General features: G+C 43.8%; 1 protein-coding gene across 5 annotated transcripts in view; it reads right to left on the minus strand.

Moving 5' to 3' along the window:
- Window positions 1-2690: 2690 nt before the first annotated feature.
- LOC140740867 (fatty acyl-CoA hydrolase precursor, medium chain-like) overlaps window positions 2691-25701 on the minus strand; it is a 74335-nt gene continuing 51324 nt past the window's right edge. For all 5 annotated transcript variants that reach the window (XM_073070440.1, XM_073070441.1, XM_073070442.1 and 2 more), the window contains 5 exons: window positions 21663-21737; window positions 18699-18843; window positions 14681-14830; window positions 6736-6808; window positions 2691-5685 (listed from right to left, as the gene is read on the minus strand). In XM_073070440.1, the coding sequence (XP_072926541.1) occupies window positions 5448-5685; window positions 6736-6808; window positions 14681-14830; window positions 18699-18843; window positions 21663-21737 (681 nt within the window). In that variant the 3' untranslated portion in view covers window positions 2691-5447. The remainder of the gene's footprint in view (window positions 5686-6735; window positions 6809-14680; window positions 14831-18698; window positions 18844-21662; window positions 21738-25701) is intronic.

Genomic DNA, 25701 nt, shown 5'->3' on the forward strand with positions numbered 1-25701 from the left:
ATGACCAACCTTTCCACAATTATAACAGGTCAAGCCAGGAACCTTCCTGCCAGCCTGCTTGTCTTCCTCCTTACCTTTACCACTAGCTCCCAGCTTATTCTCTACCTTAGCCGGTGGACTTTCTTTACCGTCCCTACTACCTTTCTGGTAACTCTTATTTGAGGAAAACTTTGTCTTGTGGGTTAGGGCATATTCATCTGCGAACCTGGCAAATTCCGATATAGACTTATTTGGCTTCTCGTTCAGATACTTACGGATATTATCCGAAACACAACCTTTAAATTCCTCAATCAGAATTAACTCTCTGAAACGATGGAAATCCTCCTCCACCTTTTCTGCAGCACACCAACGATCCAAGAGCACACCCTTTTCATAGGCAAACTCTGCATACGTTTGATTCCACACTTTCTTTAAATCTCTGAACTTTTGTCTATATGCCTCAGGTACCAACTCGTAGGCCCGAAGGATAGCCTCTTTTATTTCCTCATAATCCTCAGACTCATTCACGGACAATGCCGCATATGCCCCCTTTTAACACACTTTGTAACAACGCCACCCACTGATCTCTGGGCCACTTCTGATTCACTGCCACCTTTTCAAAATGCAAGAAGTAACTGTCAACATCTGTCTCCTCGAACGGAGGTACTAACCTAAACTCCCTACTAACATTAAACTTCTCCTCTCGGTCTGCCCCTTGGACTCTTCCCTGTTGCTTTAACTTCTCCATGTCCAGCTCATGCTACCTCTGTTTCTCCTTTTCCTCCCTGTCAGCCTGTTCCTTCACCCTTTTTGCCTCTAGCTCAGCTCTTCCCTTCTCCCTTTTCACCTCTAACTCCTTTAGCTGGAGCTCATACTCCCTTTTCTTCTGTTCTGCGTCCAACCTTAACCTTTCCAACTCTAACTGAACCATCCCAACAACTGGTTTCTTTTCCGGGAACAGATCCAATACCCCAGCCGAAAACACATCCCTGTCCATATAATACTGAGCTATGGCCCTCTGGATCTCCCACTTTTTCATTGATGACTTCACCTCTGTGATATTTAAACCTTTCGCAATATTCACCAAGTCCATCTTTTTTGGCGTCCTCTAGTGCCTTCAAAGTCGGATTTTCTAAAAATTTGTCTATATCCATCTTTTCTGGTTTCCCGTCTGGTTACCCACGCAACCAGATCAAAGTCTGGATGTATAACCCGATTCACTGGCCCCCCCAATTTGGTATCAAAACCCGGATGAGCCCCCAATTGGTTACGTACCCCGTAACTGGGTGTCTTACCAGCAAAGATAGAAGTATCCGTTGGAGTCTGGTGGTACTATTTTCAACAGTGTTTATTAGGAAAATATACAAAACAATATCAATGCAAATATACAAATAATACACGTTAGCAATACTAAACCTAAAGGTGTGGGTATAATAATAATCAATAATAAACAAGCTCTATCATTGTCTAGGGGATAATGAATTGTCATATGGAAATATAAAGTTCAGTTCAGTTCATGCAGGCTGAGGTAGTTGTTGGTTCTGGTGTTTTAATCGGAGAGAGAGGGAGAGGGAGAGGGAGAGGGAGAAAAAAAACCCAGTGACAGCCGGTCAAACCTTCCTTTATTTTCTTGATCCGTCGAGTCATTGTTGCTGTGGCCATTCAAGTATGACCCCTCCGTCCTTTAGCTAGACATTTCTTCTGTGGTGGACTCGTCACCCAGGCAAGGGTGGACACACACACAAGCCCCCACCGGCCTTGCTATAAACACTGTGAGTTAAAATTGACCGATCCGTTCGGTCCCCAATGCTCCACACTTTCTCGTGGGTCCCAATACTTAAACAGTGCTCATGAGTGTGTCTCCTGGTGTGTCTCTTGGTGTGTCTCCTGGTGTGTCTGAGGGGTGTCTCCCCAGACCTCACTTTTATCCCTACTCACGGGGTCTCAGGTGTCAATCAGTTTTGAATGGCTTAACCCATCAAACCAGCCCACTCTGGCTGTCCACTGAGGAATTTTAATGAGCAGGATGGTACCACGTAAACAGCCCTCTCCGCAGCCATAAGTCTTTTGGGAGTCATAACATGGTGGATAAACATAACTCTCTCTCAGGCTGTTATCAGTAACAGACGTCCTGGCCTGTTTTCTTTTGTCTCTCTTACTCTCTCGTTAGCAGCATCGAAATAGTAACAGTTTGCAATTCTCCAAAAAGGGGGGCATGGGCCACTCTGTACCCTTCTGCCCATCAGAGTTGTTCATCCTTCATAACAGTAACTATTATCCGATTATGGTTAATGAATCACCTATGTTAAGTTAGTAAAAAGAATCATGATGAAAGAAACAGCAATGGTGACGACAAACCCACAGATGGTTTCCAACACCAGCTTTGAAAGTAAGTCGGCAACAACACTGCAGAAGACATGAAGCTTCTAAAGCTCACTTGATCCAATTGGATCTGTTTGGAAAATCTATTTGAAAAATTGCACAACTTTACACACTATTGAAGAAAATTGTTTGAAAGAGCAGACAACAGCAGACTGGTTAGCTTGGTATCTGTGGTCAGGAAATTGTCTATCAGACCTCCATGATGATTTTCAGGTGATCAGCGAGAGGCTACAGAAGTTGTTCTGCCTCAGTAAAGTTTTTGAAGAGATAACCAGAGCAGTGAATGATACTGTGGTGAGCATTTAGTCGATAATAACAGACAACGAATCTTGTTAAACTCAACAACTGTTTTATTGTGATAAATAGAAAACAGACTGGGCGCCATGACCCAGAGAGAGAACAGCTCAGTCTCATACAGACAGGGGAGGTGACCATCGCACACCCCAGTTACATTTAGGGTGACCCACAAGCAAATAACTGTATAACCCAAGCTAAAATGTAATAAATGAATTTGAACTTCACACCATAATCCCACAAAAGCATTTTAACATAACATTAAACAGCACTGATCATTAGAAATGCAGGGGCAGGCTGTCAACCATACCTCTCCCGAAGCGTCACAATATTTAACAGACCTCCACCGGCACTTGATAAAGTCCCCCTCAAAAAAGCTGTTACTGTGACTTGCAGCAAATGAAAATTAAGGCAAGTTATTAACTTGGCTACTAAAATGGTGGAGTATCAGTTGTTTGTGGTTAGCATGCTGTGTTGTGACCGGAATTGTGGTGACACTTGCGGGCAGCCCCCAACACATTTATTTACTTATTTATTGATTGATTGATTTGGCCCTTCAGTCTGCACTGCCAGCAACCCACTGATCTATCCCCAGCCTAATCACAGGGTAATTTACAATGTCCAACTAATCTTCTAACTGATACATCTTTGGACTGTGGGAGGAAACCGGAGCACTCTACGTCGAGGACGTACAAACTCCTTACAGAGGACACCAGAATTGAAATCTGAAATGTGCGCCCGAGCTGTAATAGGGTCGCACTAACCGCTACACTACCATGGCGGCTCATCCTTAGATTGTGTTGGTTGTTAACCAACAAATGACGCATTTCCCTGTGTGCTTCCATGTCCATGTGATAAATAAATCTGAATCTGAAATACGGATTGGGATTGGTGAACGGGTCAATATTCAGGTTACAGTGACACTGAGGTGATCTAAATGCAAACTATGTTTCCACACCTGTTAATCACACACACATCAGACACACACACCCACGGATGAATGGAAGCACCAAATTATAAAGAAATATTTAAGCAAATAGAGAAACAATTATGGCAAACAGATATTAGTGTAGGAAAATGCAAGCCTGTTGAAGGTTAGAACTTTGTACCTTATAATCAGTAAAAGGATAGCAGCAATTACACTCTGGAGACTCACTGGACCATGTACATAGACTATTAAACTCTGGAAAATTACAGAAAAACTGATGAAATGCTAGCCTTTACAGAGAGGACTGGAGTGGACAGGTTGGAGGGTGTGTCACACTAATATACACACTGGTTGGACCCTGCCCAATCAAGGAGAGACTGGCCTCTGTAGAAGTTCAGATTTATCCAAATGAAACTTTGACCTCAGGGACTACACGATAAGGAAACTGGAGTTTTGGCATTGGGGCTGATCTATGCAGGGTGTTGAAGGAAGTGACAGGATAAAGAGATGAAAGCTATCCTTGTGATGGACACCCTCATACTGAGGGGCAGAGATGAGAACCAGGCCTTTCAAGAGTCTAGTTAGGAAATGGATCCAGGAGGTGGTGGAGCTTGGATCTCTTCAACAGAGAAACAACTGGTGTGAAGTCAGCTGTTAACTTTATTTAGAGATGCAGTGTAGAACAGGCCCTTCTGCCACTAAGAGCTGCATCGCCCAGCAACCCACCTATTTTACCACTAGCCTAATCACAGGTCAATTTACAATGACCAATTAACCTCGTAACCAGTACGTCTTTGGATTGTGGGAGGAAACCAGACCAAACCAAGCACGCGTGAAGTTCCGGACAACCTTGCTTAGAGGACGCTGGAATTGAACTGCGAACTCCGATGCCCTGAGCTGAAATAGTGTTGGCTAACCACTATGGTACCGTGATGCCATTAAAGCTCAGATTCTGTGGATCATTATTAACCAAAGTTGTGAAGGGCAGTTTAATGGGTGGGTCAGAGTTCAGCCACAAGCTATTTGAAGAGTAGGACAAGGAAAGCAAATAAAACTGCAGATGTTGGAAAACTGAAAACAAAACAAAGGCTGTAAGAATAAAGACAAGAGATTCTTCAGATGCTGGAAATCCAGAGCAACACACACAAAATACTGGAGGAACTCAGCAGGTGAGGCAGCATCTATGGAAATGGAAGTTGATGTTTCAGGCAAGACCCTTCATCAGGTCTGGAAAGGAAGGGGAAGATGCCAGAGAGTGAAGGTGGGGGAAGAGAAGGAAGACATGCTAGAAGGTGATAGGTGAAACCAGGTGGGTGGTGAAGGAGACAAACCCAGAAGCTGGGAGGGGATAGGTAGCAAGGGTGAAGGGCTGGAGGAATCTGATAGGTGAGGAGGAGTGGTCTCATCATGGCAGGAGAGGAGGCCATGGAAGAAGTCAGTGAGTAAGGCAGTGTCCCTGGAGAGAGAAACTGGAATGTTTCCGATCAGGTGATGCTTCCTCCAAACTGGGCAAGAAAACATCAATACTAGAGATTCCAGATTCGTTAGCATTCTAAGTGAAGGATCTCAGGCCAAAACTTTGACTGTTGTATTCCTTCCATAGATGCTGTCTGTCTGCAGAGTTCCTCCAGCACTTTGTGTGAGGGAAAGCAAGCTGTTGTCAACTGCCTATAGAGGTGATGGGTTGAAGAGAATTTGTTAATGAATGAGTTGGGTTAGATCATCAGCTGAAAGGCTTCTGCACCCCTCATTTTGCTTAACTGGATGGCATAACCATTCCAGTGGCATTGAGGATACGCAGCTGGAAGCAGGCTCACAGAGTTAGTTCATTTAAGCAGGGGGTTTAACGTGTGCTTGCTGGAGGCTACAGTTCTACTCTCTGGCCTTTATCACCTGTCGAGCTTTGCTCGGTCTTTGCCCCAGCAAGGTTCTCTGGGGTTTGTTTGATCTCGCTCCCAGCTTGGGGATTCCAGACTTTGGTCAGGATTTTCATTCGATGTTCCTTCAGCTTCGTCCCAACCGTCGGCTTCAGGTTCAGCTGCAGGTAGCTCTCACTCTGATCATAGACTGGCCACAGTGCCAGTCCCTCACCATTGGGGTTCCTGCAAGCAGTAACCTACACATTAGGGGTATGGTTCACTCAAGATTCAACAGGTAGTCAGAACTTCCCAATGCATCACTGGCACCAGCCTAACCGCCATCAAGGACATACATACAGAAAGGTGCTGGAAAAGGGCCAGTAACATCATGAAGGGTCCCACCCACCCTGCTCAAGGACTGTTAGTCCCACTCCCATCAGGGACGAGGCTACATAGCATCCATACCAGGACCACCAGACTCAAAAACAGTTACTTTCCCCAAGCAGTAAGGCTGATCAACACCTCCACCCGCTAACCCACCCCTCCACACCCCCCACCACCACTACTTTATCATTTCCAGTCAGTCACCTGATGTACAGACATTCCTGTGCCAAACATCACTTTATGGCCACGCAATTAATGTATATAAGCTGTCTTATGTATTCATATTTATTGTGTTTTTTTTATTGTTCTTTATCTAATTGTGTTTTTTTTGTGCTGCACCAGATCTGGAGTAACAATTATTTCATTCTCCTGTACACTTGTGTACTGGAAATGACATTGAACAATCTAAAATCATGAAGCTTCAGCCATTTTCTTCTTCCACCTATCACCTCCCAGCTTCTCATTTCACAGCCTCTCCCATCCACTCCCCTTCCCCTTCACTAGCTCTGACCTATCACCTGGCAGCTAGTACTTCTTCCTTCTTCTCCACTACCCTACCTGCTTATTCTAGCTTCTTCCCCCTTCCTTTCTAGTCCTGATGAAGGGTCTTGGCCCAAGAATGTTTATTCCTCTCCGTAAAGGTTGCCTGACTTGTGGAGTTCCTCCAGCCTTTTTTTGTGTGATTTACTGTGAAGCACTCAACAAGGCAAACAGCTCAGGTTCCGCAGACGTTCCGTCACACTGCACACCCACCACTGCCTAGAAAACGCACTGCGGTTTGCCACCCAGGGGACTCTGACAGTAGCTCCCCAATGAGAGGGGAACTGAGAGCCTAGAGCACTGCAGTATAGAAAGAGACCCCAGGTTGTCCATCCCTCCAAGCCCTCGAGAATCAAACATGTTGCTTACCCAGTCTTGGCAAAGTTGGCCCAGTATTTCATTATAGTTCTGCTCAATGCCATCTCCTCAGCAGTCATACTCCCTGGAAAAGTCACACCATCAATGAGACCTCTGAGGCTCGGGCCTAGCATGACACTGAGAAACTGATAGCAATCGAGGTCAGTCACCTTTAAGCGTATCCGCAGGGGATAACATTAACACAACGTGGGGATGCTAGGTCCCGCAAGTGAAGTTAGGGTAAACAAAGTCATGAGGGGTATAGATTGGGTAAATGCAAGCAGACTTTCTCCAGTCAGGATGGGTGAGACTAGTACTTGCAAAGAAAATTTTACAGTGGTGTCGCCAGGACTTGAGGACCCAAGTTATAGGGAAAGGCTAATTTGGTTTGGACATTATTTGTGGAAGAATGAGGGAGATTTGACAGAGAAATTATGCGGGTTATGCAGTAGAGAGGGTAAATGCAAGCAGGCTTTTCCACTGAGGAGAGTCTGAGGATGTGCTGGGGGCAGCCCGCAAGTATCATCATGCCCCGGCACTGATGTAGCATGCAAACAACTTACTCACCTTTACAAACCCGTACATCTTTGGAATGTGGGAGGAAACCGGAGCACCTGGAGGGAACTCATACAAACTCCTTACAGACACTGGTAGGAGTTGAACCTGGTCGTTGGCACTATTAAGTGTTACATTGACTGCTGTGCTACTGTGCTGTGTCTGTTTTGGAATCAACCTGATTTGAAATCAAGAGTGTGTTAGATCACACTGCACTTGTCTGGATGAAGGCAGCACCGACAACTCTCCAGGAACATAACACCAACCTGGACAGATTAACCTGCCCACTGGCATTCCCTCAACCTCCCTGAGCACAACCCTCTCCACCCTGGCACACTCTGGCTGCAGTGCACGCTGTCTCCAAAATGCACTGGATACTCTCATATCCAAGTCTCACACCGCCCTGACTTGGAAATATGTCACCGATGCTTCATCATTGCTGGGTAGAAATCCCAGAACTCCCTCAAAGTGAAAGTTATTGTCAAATGCACAAAAAATGTGTGCACAGATGCAATGGAAAAGTTTACTTGCAGCAGCATTGTGGGACCATCACGGGTCAAGCCCTTCCCACCATTGAGCACGTCTCCATGAAACACTGTCACAGAAAAGCAAGATCCATCTTCAGGGGCCCCACCACCCAGATCATGCTCTCTTCTCGCTGCTGCCATCAAGAAAAACGGACAGGAGCATCAAGACTCAACCACCAGCTTCAAGAACAGTTATCATCCCTCAACCATCAGGCTCCTGAAACAAAGGGGACAATGGACGCATTTTCAAGGAGTCTTCGTCTCATGTTCTTGATGTTTATTCTTATTTATTTATTATTTCTTTTTGTTTTTGCACAGTTTGTTGTCTTTTTCACATTGGTTGAATGCCCAAGTTCTTGCAGTCTTCTATTGATTATTATTCTTCTGTGATTCTTCTATGGTTATTATTCCATGGATTTATCGAGCATGCCCACAATAAATTTTCTTTAAACTTTGATCACAGCAACATTCAAAAGAAAAGAGTAGAGAATTTGTGGATGCCAAGTCATTGGTATATTAAAGGCAGAGGTTGATAGATTCTCGTTTAGTCAGGGCACGAAGGGATACAGGGAGAAGGCAGGAGATTGGGGCTGAGAGGGAAAATGATTCAGCCATGATGACATGGTGAAGCAGACTCGATGGTCCAAATGATCTATATTACCTTGAGATTCATTTTCTTACAGGAATTTACAGAAAATAAAGAAATACAATAGAATTTATTAAAAAGAACTATACATAAACAAAGCAACACACTGGACTGAAGAAGAGGCATGGCCCAAAATGTCGACTATCTATTCCCTTACATAGATGCTGCCTGATCTCCTGTGTTCCTCCAACATTTTGTGTGTTGCTTTGTTCAGATTGACGGGTTCACAATACACTGCCAAGATAAGACTTCCAAAAGCAGGGGAGGAGGAGAATGTTTCATGATCAACTTCTCTTGATGTACAAATGTGGCAGTGGTGTCCCAGTCCTGTTCACCACACTTGGAACACCTTGTGATCAAGCATCATCCATCTTACCCGCTGTGGGAGATTTCAGCAATTTTTTGGTAGTGGTGTACATTCCACTTCAGGCCAATGTCAAGCAGGCTCTAGACAAACAGAGTGATGTAATCAACAGCCATGAAACAGCACATCCTGCTCCTTCCCCACCATTTTAGGGGATTTTAATCAGGCCAGCTTGATAAGGTCACTGAATAAACCAACAGATCTGTTGTAGTACCAGAGGAAACATACTGGACCACTGTTGCACCACCATCAAGAGTGTCTAATGTGCTATCCCATACCCTCACTTTGGAAAGTCTGATCACCTGGATGTATTTCTACTCCCTGAGTTTCAATAGGGAGTATTGAAAACCACAGCACCAGTAATGAAGTATGAACAAGGGAAGTATAGTGCACTTACAGGACTGCTTTGAATTGCTGGACTGGACTGTACTCAGGGATACATCTTTGAGTCTGAATGGGTACGCCACAGCTGTCACTGACTTCATTAAAACCTGTGCGGATGAGTGTGTGCCTACAGGAACTTACTGTACATTCCCAAATCAAAACCCATGGAGGTTCGTAATCTGCTGACGCTAGGGCTGTAGCATTCAAGCCAGGTGACCCAGATCTGTACAAGAAAACCAGGGACAGGGCTATTTCAAGAGAGAAGAAACTATTCCAATCAAGGCTGGAGGCAACATTGGATGCACATCAGCTCTGGCAGGGTTTGCAGAACATTACTTCCTACAAAGTGAAACCCAACATCATTAATGACAGTGATGCTTCACTCCCAGACAAGCTCAACGTCTTTTATGCACACTTTGAAAGGGAGAATAAGACTACAGCTATGAGGATCCCTGCAGTACCTGGTGACATTGTGATCTGTCTCAGAGACCCCTGTTAGACTGTTTCAGGAGGGTGAACCCTTGCAAGGTGACAGTCCCTGATGGAGTAACTGGTAAGGCTCTGAAAACCTGTGCCAGCCAACTAGTGGGTGTGTTCAAAGATGTTATCAATCTCTCATTGCTATATTCAGAAGTTCCCACCTGATTCAAAAGGGCAACAGTGCCCAACAACTATCGTCTAGTACAGGCATGGGCAAACTACAGCCCGGGGGCCATATGTGGCCCGTTAAGCTTTTTAATCCGGCCCGCAGAACTTGATGAAATTATATTAATAAACCTTGTTAACGTTTTTTCCCCGCATTTCTGGTGTTTTCCCAATAGATGACGCACTCTATATACATTGACCTTTGTTGAGGTGCAGCGTATTATTCCACATTTGCGCTTTACTCTTTGACCTCTCACCCCTTCTGTAAAGATGAGCGGAGCTACGAAAAGAAAAGTGGATAGAGAATGTCGGGTGTTTAATAAGGAGTGGACAAGTAAATATCTTTTTACCGAACACCGATCAACTGCTGTATGCCTGATATGCCAAGAGACCGTGGCGGTTTTTAAAGAATATAATATCAGCCGTCACTTTGCCACAAAACATGCCAACTATGCTAGCAACCAGTCAACGAAAGAACGGGAAGCTAATGCTCAGAGGTTGGCAGCTAATTTACAGGCTGAACAAAATTTTTTTCACCGTCAAACTGCCATTCATGAGTCAAGTACCAAGGCGAGTTTTATGCTGTCATTCAAATTAGCAAAGGCCAGCAAGCCTCTGTCTGAAGGCGAGTTTTTAAAAGAATGTATGGTGGAGACAGCAGGTGTATTGTGTCTGGAGAGCAAAGACAAATTTGAAAAAATCAGTTTATCATGCAGGACAGTGACTCGCCGTGTGGAACTGATAGATGAAGATATAACCAGCGACTTAAATAAAAAGGCAGAGTCGTTCACGTTATATTCATTAGCACTGGATGAAAGCAACAATGTAAAAGACACTGCTCAGCTCCTCATTTTTATCCAAGGAATTAACAATACTTTTGAAATAACGGAGGAGTTTTTGACAATGGAGTCTCTGAAAGGAAAAACACGGGGAGAGGACTTGTATGACCGGGTGTCTGCTGTCATCGAAAATATGAAGCTCCCTTGGAGTAAACTTATCAACGTCACCACAGATGGATCTCCTAATTTGACAGGGAAAAATGTCGGCCTGCTGAGGAGAATACAGAATAAAGTGAAAGATGAAAATCCTGACCAGGATGTTATTTTCCTTCACTGCATCATCCACCAGGAATCTCTATGTAAATCAGTATTACAGCTGAATCATGTTGTGAATCATGTTGTGAATCCTGTCGTAAAACTTGTCAACTTTATACGTGCAAGGGGACTTTAGCACCGTCAGTTCATCACGTTCCTGGAGGAAACTGATGCGGATCACCAGGACCTACTTTATCACTCCCGTGTCCACTGGTTAAGTTTGGGCAAAGTGTTTCAACGAGTATGGGAGCTCAAAGAGGAGATCGGTGCATTTTTGGAGTTACTGAGGAAGGCTGGCGAATTTCCTGAGCTGAGCAACAAGAGCTGGCTTTGTGACTTTGCGTTTGCTGTGGATATATTTTCACACATGAATGAACTGAACGTGAAGCTACAGGGGAAGGATCAGTTTGTGCATGACATGTACACAAACATGAAAGCCTTTAAATCCAAGCTGGCTTTTTTCTCCAGGCAAATTCTGAATAAGTTATTCACTCATTTTCCCACACTAGCCACGCTGGAAGAGGCCGGCGCAAATGTGAAAAAATACAGCGAGTCACTGGATGCGCTGCACAGAGAATTCTGCCGTCGCTTTTCTGATTTTGAAAAAATTGACAAGTCACTTCAGTTGGTGGCCTGTCCCCTGTCACAAGATCCTGAAACAGCACCAGAGGAGCTACAGCTGGAACTGATCGACCTTCAGTCTGACCCCGTCTTAAAAGAGAAGTTCAACTCTCTTAAACTGAATGACTTTTATGCTTCACTTGGTAAAGAGGTGTTTCCAAACCTCCGGAGGACGGCACAGAAGATGCTGGCGTTGTTCGGCTCGACCTATTTGTGTGAACAGGCGTTCAGCGTCATGAACATCAACAAAGCCAGCCACAGATCCAAGTTAACTGACCAACACCTCAGATCCATCCTGAGAATCGCCACAACAAAACTAAATCCAGACTTTGATGCGCTGGCTAAAAAGGGAGACCAACAACACTGTTCCCACTGAAATTAAAAATAAGTTTCTTCGTTGTGTTATGTAAAAAATGCATTTGAAAATATTTTTTTCAATAAGCCTTACATGTTACATGTCATTTCTGTTAAGTGATGGACATGAGTAGTGCGCAGGTGCACGTACGTTCTCAAAATAAAAAATGCGCTCCAGATCAAATAACGCGCTCCGCATACTGGCGCGCTGTCACTGTTCTGTCCTTGTGCTGGTCGTTGTTGAGTTTTGGCACAGAGGACAATTGAATAAGGAGGAGCAGGACAAGTAGACCTGCATCTCCTACCGTTTTTGAAATAAAGACAGTCAGGAGGAGAGTGATGATGATAATATCTTGAAGGATAACAGAATTTTCAGTGCTTTAAAATAATAACTGTTACTATTAAAAAAGCTGTATTTTATTCATTTAATTTTCAGTGTTTTAAAAGTCATTTCAATAAATAGCTAAATACCATGGGACTTCAAAGACAGATATTTTGCTGTAATGCATTTGTTCATTTTCAATTGAAATTAAAGCACATGTTTTCTACATATCCCATGATATTTTATTTTCTCTTATGAGGTGTATTACCAAAACACTCCGTCCATCTGCTCCTGGTCCAGCTCCCCTGTCAAATTTTAGAACCCTTTGTGGCCCACAAGTCAAAAAGTTTGCCCACCCCTGGTCTAGTAGCACTCATATCTACAGCGATGAAGTGCATTGATAGGTTGGTTAGGGCAAGAATCAACTCCTGCCTAAGCAAGAACCTGGACCCACTGCAATATGCTCATTACCACAATACTTCTACGGGAGACGTGATCTCATTGGTTCTCCATGCAGCCTTAGGTCAGTTGGACAATACAAATACCCATGTCAGGATGCTCTTTATTGACTACAGTTTAGAATTTAACACCATCATTCCTACAGTTCTGATTGAAAGTATCCAGAATATGGGCCTCTGTATTTTCCTCTGCAACTGGATCCTTGACTTCCAAATGGAAGACTACCGTCTGAATAGATTGGAAATAACATCTCCGCCTCGCTGACAGTCAACACTGGTGCACCTCAGAGAGATGTGTACTTAGCCCACTGCTCTACTCTCTCGACACCAATAACATGGTGGCTAGGCACAGCTCAAGTGCTGTCAAATGGTGACGAAAGGGTGTACAGGGCCAAGATATACCAGCTAGTTGTGCGGTGTTGCAACAATAACCTTGCACTCATTGTCAGTCAGACCAAAGAACTGATTGTGGACTTCAAAAAGGGTAAGATGAGGGAACACACACCAGTCCTCAGAGGGATCAGAAGTGGAGAGAATGAGCAATATCAAGTTCTTGTGTGTTAAGATCTCTGAGGGCCTATCCTGGGCCTAACATATCAATGCTGCTACAAAGGTGGCACAACAGCGGCTATATTTAATTCGGAGTTTGAGGTAATTTGGTATGTCACCTAAAACACTTGCAAATTTCTACAGATGTACTGTGAAGAGCATGCTGACTGGTTGCATTACCATGAGGGTGGGGGCTATTGCACAAAATCAAAGTAAGCTGCAGAGTGTTGTCAAATTATTCAGCTTCAGCATAGGTACTAGCCTCTGTAGTATCTGGAACATATTCATGGTGCAGTGCCTCAGAGATGTGGCATCCATGATTAAGGGCCCTCATCACCCAACACATTCCCTCTTCTCATTGTTACCATCAGGAAGCAGATAAAGAATCCTGAAGGCACTCACTTAACGATTCAGGAACAATGCCTTCCCATCTGACATCAATTTCTGAATGGACATTGAACTCACTACTTCTTTATTTCAATTTTTTACAGTACTTAATTAATCTAACTATTTATATGGATACATATATATTTACTGTAATTCACAATTATTTCTCTGTTATCATTGTACTGCATAGTTTTGCTGCCGCAAAGTTAACAAGTTTCACGACATGTGCCAGTGATATTAAACATGATTTTGATTCTGAATCTGTTTCCTGGGCATTGGTGTTTCCATAGCAACCAGCAAGGATACTCTGCGCTGTGCATCTATGAATTTTGTCAATGTTTTTGGTGACATGCTGAATCTATGCAAATTTCTGAGAAAGTAGACATGCTACTTCAGAGAAACTGGCACATATTTGTGGTGACTCTTCTGTTCTGTTTCCATACCAGGCCATTTTACCATTAGTGATGTCCAGTTGGTCAAGAACCAGATGGTTGAATAGAAGTAACTGTCCTTGAATGTGATGGTGTGGGACTTCAGGCTTCTGAACTTCATGCCCAACAGTAACTGTAAGATGACAGCATGGCCAAGTTGGTGGCGATCCGTAATAATAGACGTTGCCTTCTTGTGGCAGCACCTCCTCTAGATGTTACCAACAGCCGGGAGGGATGTGCCTGTGATTTATTAGGCAGAGTCACACATATAAGTGCCCCCCTCCTCTTCTTCCATTTCCCATTCTGGTTTCCCTCTTACACCTTCTCTTTTCCTTAATTGCCCATCACCTCCCACTGGTTCCCCTCCTCCTTCCCTTGATGCTCCTGCAAGCAAGTTTTTCTCTGTACCTGCACCTCACCGTACCTGTGCATGACAATAAACTGGACCTCATCATTTATTTGTGAAATTATATATTTAAAATCCACAGGTACAAAGCAGTCTGCAAACTCCTTACAGACAGCGGCGGGTATTGAACTCACGTCGCTGGTGCTGTAAAGCGAATGCGCTAACCGCTACACCACCATGCCATCCATTCAATGTCACTGAAGGGTTTTCTCACCGTTTATCAAAATGTCTCCATTCCAGAAAGCACTACCAAAGACATATCCAAACTCGTCTCCGTGGTCAGCCTTCACAAAATCAGGGCGGCTCTTGCTAAGGATACTCGTCCTGTGCTGGAACTCGTACAGATAGACAGGACACCTTGCATCTGAGGAGGGAAGACAGAAAAATTAGAGTTTTATTACAATCGCTCATTTCTCTCTGATACAGCAATCTTGCCCTCAGGTCCTCAAATGTTGTTCTCCAGCGACTGCAAATTTACTTACCAGATGCTGGGTAGAGGTTAGATCAGTGATTAAGAGATTCCCTCTGCTGTCACCAAGGAGTTTGTATGTTCTCCCCTTGCCTGTGCTTATTTCCTCTGGGTCCTCTTTACTATGGACAAGATAGTCAAGGAGATATATAGCATAGAAACAGGCCCTTCTGCCAAACTAATCTGTGCTGACCGAGATGTCTACCTTATCTGGTTTCATTTGTCTGCATTTGTCCCAAGTTCCTCCAACCTTTCAGATCCATGTGTGCCCATAGACAATGGTCTGGTGGATGACCTGCTTCCTAGTCAATTTCATAAAATGAAGTGTCATGGGAGACTGAAACATCAAGATGACAGCAGGCCATGTGTTTGCTAATCGGTGGCTGCTGTTGGAAGAACTCCTCACTTCTTCCCTCAAGATAAGGTCTTGGATAAACAACAGGGAAGACTGTAACATTGGAGCAGCGACTGCTAGTCTCTGATCTCGTTGGTGCAGAAGTAACCCCTCTCTCCCTTACTGGAGAGAGAGCCTGGCTGAGATACTGAAGTGCTGGGTTATGGACTGCAGTTTTGATGGGCTCTGGACCAAGATCTCTTTGGGGGCATTGGCTGCTGTTTGCATGATTGGGGGGGGGGTTGGGGGGGAGTGGTGCTTTTGCTGGTGTGTAGGGAGGAGGAGGGAGGAGTTGATGCTTGCTGCTGCTTCTGCAAAGGGTGGGGGGAGAGGGGTTTCAGGGCTTTGATGTTCTATCATTCATTGAGGGGGTCTCTTGTTTCATTGATGTCTGTGAAGAGTACGAATTTCAGGTTGTGTACCGTATACATTCTCTGACATTAAATCTAAATCTAAACAGACGGATAATAATGAACTCTTGACCTCACAATATACTTTGTTGTGGCCCTTGTGCCAAGCATATTGCCCACCCTGTATTTTCTCTGTAACTGTGGCACTATATTGTGCATTCTCTTTTTAGAACTAGAAATTGTTAGTACCCCTCAACCATCAGGCTCTTGAACCAAAGGGGATAATTTCACTCAACTTCACTTCATCATTGAAATGTTCCCACGAGCTATGGACTCACTTTCATTGACACCTCATCTCATGTTTTTGATATTTATTGCTCATTTTTTAAATTAATATTCTTTCTTTATCTTTGAATGCACAATTTATCTCTTTTGTACACTCATTGATCATCCAAGTTGGTGCAGCCTTTCATTGATTCTATTATGGTTATTATTCTATTATGGATTTATTAAGTATGCCCAGGGTTGTATATGTAGATACATTTATACTTTAATAAACTTACTTCGAACTTTAGACTTCTTTTTGTACTTCCTCGAGGTTCTTATGTTTTGAAATGATCGACAAGTGGAAAAGTTGACAAGTCACGTATAAAAGTTTGGTTAGGCCACACTTGGAGTACTGTGCACAGTTCCAATCATCTCATTACAAGAAGGATGTGAAGCTTTGGAGAGGATGCAGGAGAGGTTCACCAGGATGTTGCCTGGATTAAAGGGTATAAGTTGTGAGGAGAGGTTGAATAAATGTGGGTAAAAATTCCTCTGAAGTGCCGGAGACTGAGTGGAGACACTCAGCTTAGTGTAATTAAATTACACTAGTGAAATTTAAGAGACTACTAGACAGGTATATATAGACAGGAATTTAAGATGGAGGGTTATATGGGATGCAGGGTTTAAGGGTCAGCACAACATTGTGGGCCGAATGGCCTGTACTGTGCTGTATTGTTCTTTGTTCTTTGAGACGGTCAGTGCTTTTCCCAGGTTAAATTCCCAAACGTTAAATATTAGAGGTTTTAGGCTTAGGGTGAGAGGGGATAAGCCTCATGGAAGTGTCTGGGGTAAGTTTTTTTTATAAGTACAGTGGATTACAAATAATTAGCCATTGATTAATCAGGGCAACTGCTCATTTGGGAGATCTCTTAAAGAACAAACACAAATTGAGAAAATAGCCAGGATTCCCTTTGTTTATTTGGGACACTGTGCCACTGAATTGTGTCAGGAGTGTGTTGCTGAACAGTTTCTAACTAGAGTCATTTGCATGCATTTGTGTGGCTGTTAGATACTATGCTATACTTAGAGCAAACTGTTTAAAATATCAAAATAATACACACAAAACATTGGAGGAACTCAGCAGGCCAGGTGGCATCTATGGAAAAGAGTTAACAAGCAACATTTTCAGCCGAGACCCTTCATCAGAACTGGAAAGGAAGAGAAGAATTCAGAATGAGAAGGTGGGGGGAGAGGAGGAAGTAGTACAGGGTGGTAGCTGATAGGTGAAACTGGGAGAGGGGGAGGGTGTGAAGTAAAGAGCTGGGAAGTTGCTTGGTGAAAGAGTTAAAGGGGTGAATCTGATAGGAGGGGGTAGAAGACCATGGAAGAAAGGGAAGGGAGAGGTTCACCAGAGAGATGATAGACAGCTTAGGAGATCAGGTGAAAGGGGAAACAGGAATGGGGATTAACCCATTTCCATTGTATATGCAGAGAGTGGTGGATGCAGATATGATAGCAGTGTTTAAGAGGCATTTTGGAATTTTAAAAAAGTGTCAATTGTGTTCAAGAAAGAGTGATTTCTGTCACCAATAGTTGTTGAGAAATAAACAGACAGTCTATTCAGAACTGTTTTGCTCACTGTGGTTCCAAGCATTCAAGGTTAGAGATGCTGGAAAAGGCCAGGAGTGAAATTGAAATGATTTCACTACTTCAACAAGTTAGGAACTGGAAAATTTGAAGGTATTAACAATTATCTTGAATGTTGCAGTGAAAGTGAAGATTTGGAGGATGAAATCTTCGATAGCGTTGTATAAAGACAGTTGACTATCTGCATTCGATGTCTGCTCTGATTTAGTTCATTTACATTCAAATCAAAAGAATAAGGCAGCATACACTGGATTAATTGCTCTATAACTATTAGGAACTAATGCAGTTTTATAGTACTATTGGTACTGTTCTAATTTATTCTGTATTTCATCTAAATACACAAGTTGTTACTCAGTTAAATAATAGCTTTTTTAAAATATCTTTTTAACTATTTCCATGAACCTTCAGCTAATTAGGCCAAAATGTGTTCCAATTAACCAGTATCCACTGTATACGCAGAGAGTGGTGGATGCCTGGAACACACTGCCAGAAGAGGCGGTTGAGACAGATATAAGAGCAGTGTTTAAGAGGCATTTAGAAAGGCCCATGAACAGGTGAGGTATGGAGATATACAAGCCAAGTCCAAGCAGAGGGGACCAGTTTGGACTGTTAAATATACAATGTCACAGGTAATAAAATCTATAGGGTGTCAAAGAGGATAAGCGCCATAGATCGCTAGGACAGCCAGAGACCTTTTTCTCAGGGTGGAAATGGCTAATATGAAGGATTATAATTTTAAGGTGATGGGGGGGGGGGTGACATTAGTTGTAAGTTTTTACTCAGAGAGGTAAGACAAGGTAATTTCAAGGGTGATATGAAGAGCGAGTTTTTTTTTAAATATACAGAGAATGGTGGGTGCCTAGAATGTGCTACCTGGGGTGGTGGCAGATACATTAGGGACATTAAAGAGACATTTTGTGTTAGAATGAATATGAGGAAATTGCAAGGATATGGACATCGTACAGGCAGAAGATATTTAATGATTTACGTAATTGGCTTGGCATAACATTGTGAGTCGAAGGGCTGTTCCTGTGCTGTACTCTTCTGTGTTCTATGTATTCACAGTGCGAGACTTAAAGACAGGATACTTGTTTGGATCTTTTACCTCTGAAATATCTTGCGGCTCGGATTGTAGGCTCTAACATAAGCACATCTCCCAGCAACTCAAGGTGTAGATCTCTGATCTCTATCCTGTCCTGTGTGTCTCCCATGTACTCTTCCTGGGCTCGTTGCACCTCCTCGTCCGTTAGCTACCCTCAGAAAGGGAACAACACAGCCACAGTTAATTCTAGCAGAGCAAATTCACAAAACAATAGTGTGCATACAGCTGAACTGCCATCGTACAGCAGAACTTTGTAAATCTCAATCTCCTAACAGACTGGGGCACAGACGGGCTGAATGCACGGCCTTTCTCCCAGCGAAAGAGAACCAAAAACTAGAGGGTGTGATTTAAGAAGGGATGAAGATTGAAAGAAGACCTGACGGGCAACTGGGTGCCACGGTAGCGAAGTGGCTGGTGCAACTCCGGAGTTCGGAGTTCAATTCCAGCCCCATCTGTAAGGAGTTTCTACGTTCTCCCTGTCACTCTGTGGGTCTTCCTCTGGCTGCTCCTTTTCCCTTCCACAGTTCAGAGATGGTTAGTAGGTTAATTGGTCATTGCAAATTGTCCTGTGAGTATGCTAGGGTTAATAGAGGTGGGCTGCTGAGCAGTGAAGCTCATTGGGACAGAAGGGGCTGTTCCTCTGTATCTCTAAACAAATAAACAAACTTCTTCATGCAGTAAATTTATGATCAAAGTATGTACATGTTTCCAAATACCTCCTTGAGATTCACTTCCTTACAGGCATTTACGGGAAAATTAAAGACAATAGAATTTATGAAAAACTAAACATATATAGTATAGGTAAGGTTTTGAACATTTTATCTAAGAAAAAATGTGCTGGCTCTGGAGAGGTTCAAGAGGACTTTAATGAGAAATACCCTGGGACTGAAAGGGTTAACATGTGAGGAGCAGTTGATGGCTTTGGAGTTTAAAAGAATGAGGGGGAATCTCACTGAAACCTATCAAATAGTGAAAGGTCTGGATAGAGTGGTCATGGAGAAATCTCACTGAAACTATAGAGTCATATAGAAGTACAGCACAGAAACAGACCCTTTGGCCCATCTAGTCCATGCTGAAACGATTTAAGCTGTCTACTCCCATGAACCTGCAGCAGGACCATAGCTGTCCATATCCCTACTATCAATGTATCTATCCAAATTTCTCTTAAACATTGAAATTGAGCTTGTATGCACCACTTGTGCGGGCAGCTCATTCCACACTAGCACGCCCTACAGAGTGAAGATGGGTTTCCCCTCATGTTCCCCTTAAATGTCTCACCCTTCACCCTTAAACCATAATCTCTGGTTGTAGTCTCACCCAACCTCAGTGGAAAAAGCCTGCCTGTATTTACCCTATTTATACCCCTCATAATTTTGCACACCTCTATCCAATCTTCTCTCAGTCTTCTATGTTCTAAGGAATACACTCCAAACTTATTCAATCTTTTCTTATAACTCAGACAACTCCAGACCCAGCAACATCCTTGTAAATTTTCTCTGTACTCTTTCAACCTTGTTTACAACCGCACATAATACTCCAAATTTGACATCATCAATGCCTTATACAACTTCACAATAACATCCCATCTCCTATACTCAATACATTGATTTTTGAAGGCCAATGTACCAAAAGCTTTATTTACAACCCAATCTACCACACTCCTTAGTGCCCTTCTGTTCACTGTGTAAGATATACAAATGTACTTGCACTTGTAAAACCTTGTACTTGTCAGCATTAAATTCCATCTGCCATTTATCAGCCCATTTTTCCAGTTGATGCAGATCCCTCTGCAAGCCATGATAACCTTCCTTAATGTCCACTACACCTAGAATCTTGTGTCAACTGGAAATTTGCTGATCCAGTTAACCACATTAACTGGTCATTAATACAGATGACAAACAACGAAGGACAGCATCAATCCCTGTGGCACATTGCTAGTCACAGGCCTCCAGTCAGAGAGGGAACCCTCTACTACCACTCTCGTCTCAACACAAGGTTGATGTCCAATCCGATTTACTGTTAGAAGCTGCAGTTGGATGCACTTCTCTCAGCTGTAGTCACCACATCCCGCAAGAGGAGCATTCAACTGTCCTGCCTGGCATCTCTACTGTCCAAACTGAGCAGATATAAAGAAGGGAAGGAAAATAAAACAAGGTCGAGTTTTTCTATACTTTGCTTTCTCTGACTGAAGCCCCTTTTTGCAGAAGCCTCGAAGATCTGATGCCTCAAGATCGCCACTGTGACTCTGTCCACGCAGGTGATGGCCGCTGTGCTTGATTCTGCATTCCTTAAATTTCCTCCTGCTAATCAATCCCAAACATGTTTTGGTCGTTGGCAAAAGCTCTATTACACTGGCATGATCCACTGCTGCCTTTTACTGCTCAAGCAGTGGAAATGAATGAAATTCTCTCCTCTCAAACTTCTAATGTCTGGATCAGTTGCTGGTGAAAGTTCCATTACAACCAATGAGAGATCTCGCTGAAGCCTAGTGAGTATTGAAAGGCCTAGATAGAATGGACACGGAGAGGATGTTTCCTATAGTAGGGGGAGTCTAGGACTAATAGGTATAGCCTCAAACTAGTGGGAGGTCCTTTTAGAATGGAATTCATTGCCACAGAGAGCTGTGGAGGCCACGTCATTGGGTATGTTTAAAGTGGAGGTTGACAGATCCTTGATTCGTCAGGATGTCAAAGGTACGAGGAGAAGACAGGAGAATAGGATTGAAAGTGATAATAAATCAGCTATGATGGAATGGTGGAGCAAACTTTACGGGCTGAATGGCCTAATTTGCTCCTACGTCTTATGCTCGAAACAAAGACTGACATAGTAACTTTGTGCAAAACACGACAAATTGCACAAATAGAAAAAAATACTGAGAAGGTGAGTTCCAAGTGAGTCTGTAGGTTATGGAATCAGTTCAGAATTGAGGTGAGTGAAGTCCAGAGATGAGATTGGATAGAAGCTCACGAATTTTGTTGCATTTATGATCATTCTGGAGGTCTCCCTGTCCAGTCCGTCCTCCCAGCCTGGTGGACTCAGCATCTGTAAGGAGAGAACGGTGAAAATTGATGACCAGTGTGTACATTGCTAGCTTCAACATTCAAGGATTGTTTAATGTCATTTCCTGGACAGAAGTGCAAGGAGAACAAAATAATTTTTACTCCAGAACTGATGAAGCACAAAAAAAAACACAAATAAGATTAAAATACGATAATAAAAAACCACAATAAATATAAATACATCAGATAGCTTATGCACATAGACTAAGTACAGGAGTACATAAGGTGACTGACAGGAAATGATAAAGTAGTGGTTGTTGGGGTGTGGAAGGGTGGGTTAGTAGGTGGAGGTGTTGATCAGCCTTACTGCTTGGGGAAAGTAACCGTTTTGAGTTTGGTGGTCCTGGTGGGCATCGATGACAGAATGCCGCCAGTGATCAAGGACAGTGGCTTGATCCAAAGCTGGCTAAGTTTCACTGCCTCAGCCGATGAAAGAACTGTGGGGTGGGAAAGATTCAGCAACAAGCAAAGAATTCCTGATGAAAACTGCAACAAAATTCCCAATAAACTCAGATTCAAATTTATTTATCACATGTACATTGAAACATACAGTGAAATGCACCATTTGCATTAGAAACCAACACTACTAAGGATAAGAACATAAGAAATAGGAGCAACATGCACAACATGCTGGAGGAACTCAGCAGGTTGGGCAGCATCTGTGGAAACGAGCAGTCAACGTTTTGGGCCGAGACCCTTCGTCGGGACTGAAGAGGGAGGGGGCAGGGGCCCTATAAAGAAGGTGGGGGGAGGTTGGGAAGGAGACAGCTGGTTTTTCCACCTGGCACTTACCAATTAGGAAAGATCAAGGGGTGGGGGAGGGGAAGCAGAGATGGGAATGGCAGGAGAGGTGAAGAAGGAACGTAAGGTGAAAGCACTATAGTAGTAGAAGAAAGCGGAACCATGATGGAGGTGATAGGCAGCTGGAGGAGGAGGCAGAGTGAAACAGGGATGGGGGAAGGGAGGGGGAGGGAATTTCCAGAAGTTGGAGAATTCAATGTTCATGCCAAGGGGCTGGAGACTACCCAGGCGGTATATGAGGTGTTGCTCCTCCAACCTGAGTTTGGCCTCATCATGGCAGTAGAGGAGGCCATGTATGCACATATCCAAATGTGAATGTGAAGCAGAGATGAAGTGGGTGGCAGATGGACCAGAGGTGCTCGATGAAGCGGTCTCCCAATCTGCATTGGGTCTCGCCGATATAGAGGCCGCACTGGGAGCACCAGATGCAATAGATGACCCCAACAGTCTCACAAGTGAAGTGTTGTCTCACCTGGAAGGGCTGTTTGGACAAGTACATGGAGCTTAGAAAAAATAAGGGCTATAGGTAAGTCTAGTAATTTCTAGGGTAGGGATATATTCAGCACAATCTTGTGGGCCGAAGGGCCTGTATTGTGCTGTAGGTTTTCTATGTTTCGAATACTACTGGCATTCAAATAAAGTGCCCTTACACTCATTGTGTTTTTAAAAATTTGTAATCTTTTACTCTTTTGCACTTGACTTTTCTTCACTCCACTCTTACTTTTCTCTTTTCTATCTTTTGCTTTTTCTTTATCTTTATCCACACTTTTTTTTACTTTATCCATACTTCTCCAATCTGTTGAACCCACCCCCTACTATTTAGCTTAAAGCCCTATCCACAGCCCTAGTTATGCGATTCGCCAGGATCCAGATCCCATCACGGTTCAGGTGGAGCCCATCCCATTGGTATAGTTCCCTCTTTCCCCAATACTGGTGACAATTTTCCATGAATTCAAACCCACTCAAATTAATCTGACGGGTGATGTATTGGAACATAATCTGACAGGAGTATGTACTTGAGGGTGAATCTGACAGGGGTGATGTACTTGGGAGTTAATCCCACAGGGATAATGTACTTGGGAGGATGAAAAAGGGTGGAACGCGAGTCCTTCGTTGAGTGTATGTTGATGTTCGAGAAACTTCGGTGTGTGCCGGGTGGTATGTATGTATATCGACTAGTTGCAGCCTCAGCTAGGTCATTGTGTTGTGTCCTTGAGCAAGGCACTGACCCACACATCGCTGTGCAATGGCACCAGTGCCAAGCTGTATTGGCCCTTGCCCTTCCCTTGGACAACATCAGTGCCGTGGAGAGAGGAGACTTGCAGCATGGGCAACTGCTGGTCTCCCATACAACCCTGCCCAGGCCTGCACCCTTGAAACTCGCAAAGGCGTGAATCCAGGGTCTCTTGAGACTAACGGATGCCTATTATATATTACTTGGGTGCCAGGGACTTTTGCACAGTACTGTACTAATTATATGCTTTGTATGATACTTTTGTCACAAAAAAATATTCCATGACAGATGCAAGTGATGATAAACCTGGTTCTGATATGGGTCTCTATTGTGGACTGAGAGTGGGAAGGGTGCCAGGCCAGGGGACTCATGGTAGGAAAAGAAGGAGAGAGTGGTGAAGGAGAGACATTCTCTCTGATCAATAAACCAATTGTCTGGAATCAAGTGACCTTGCCTGGTGTTTCAGGGCAGGGTGTGTTTGCACCTGCGCCGCACCCACCCCTGGCACTCCTTCTCTGCCACCTGTCCCAAACCCTCCCGTGGCGATTCACCTTCACCATTCCCAACATCCTTTGCTCCTGCCAGATTTACAAACTTGCTCTCTGCTCCATGTTGATAAATACAGGACTGTGCAGAAGGTTTAGGCACCCTAGCTATATATGTGCCTGAGACCTTTGCATAGTACTATACATCGAAACATACATCGAAATGTGTTATTTATGTCAATGACCAACACAGTCCGAGGCTGTGCTGCAGGCAGCCTGCAAATGTCGCCTTGCTGAACCTTAGCAATAAGGCATGCCCACAACTTACTAACACTAATCCATAAGTCTGGAATCTGGGAGGAGACCGGAGAACTGAGAGGAAACCCATACGCTCACCGGGAATGCATCAACTCCTTACAGGCAATGGTGGAAATTGAACTTGGATTGCAATTGCTTGCACTGTAAAGTGTTATGCTAACCATACTGCCCTCACAGATATTGGCACAAAGATTTGCCTCACATCACCCACATTTTTTATCCAAAGTTTTAAACCCATCCACCCAATCCTTGAACCGCTCAGTAATATTGACATCCCCATGACTTGGCCTGCAGATCATCACCATTGAGATACTATGCATCTCTGGAAGACACATTCATCAGTCAGCTTCTCAGCAGAGAGTCTGAGAGTCATATAGCATGGAAACAGGCCCTTTGGCCCATTTACTTCATGCTAACCAAGAAGTCCCATCAAAGTTCTTCCCATTTGCCTGTATCCCACTAAGCCTTTCCCATCCAGGTATCCACTCAAGTTCCTCTTAGGTGCTCTTAATGTAGCTGCCACAACCACCTCCCCTGGCAGCTTGTTCCATATATGGACAACTCTGTGTGAAAAAAGTTGCCCTTCAGGTTCTCTGCCCTCTGTGCCCCCTCGTTCTTGATTCCCCAAACCCGGGGGAAAATTAGTGTATATTCACTTTATCTCATGATGATGTTCACCTCAATAAAGTCACCTCTCATTCTCCAAAGCTTCAATAAGAACAGTCCCAGCCTGCTCTACCTCTCTCTATAACTCAGATCCTCGAGGCCCAGCAACCTCCTCTGTACTCTCCAGCTTAATGGTGTCTTTCTTTAGCAGATGGGCCAAAACTAAATAGAATACTCCAAGCCAACATATTATTCAAAAAAAAATCACTTAAACTCAAAAGACTCTGCACTTGGCAGAAAGCTTGGAACACGGACACACACGAGGAACTCAGCAGGTGAGGCAGCATCTATGGAGGGAGTAAAACGTTGATGCTTTGAGCCAAGACCTTTCATCAGGATTGGAAAGGAAGGGGGAAGATGCCAGAATTCAAAAGTGGGGGAAGGGGAAGGAGTACAAGCTGACAGGTAATCGGTGAGACCAGGTGAGGGGGAAACTAGATGGG

This window comes from Hemitrygon akajei, chromosome 17 (assembly GCF_048418815.1).
Source record: "Hemitrygon akajei chromosome 17, sHemAka1.3, whole genome shotgun sequence".
NCBI lineage: Eukaryota > Metazoa > Chordata > Chondrichthyes > Myliobatiformes > Dasyatidae > Hemitrygon > Hemitrygon akajei.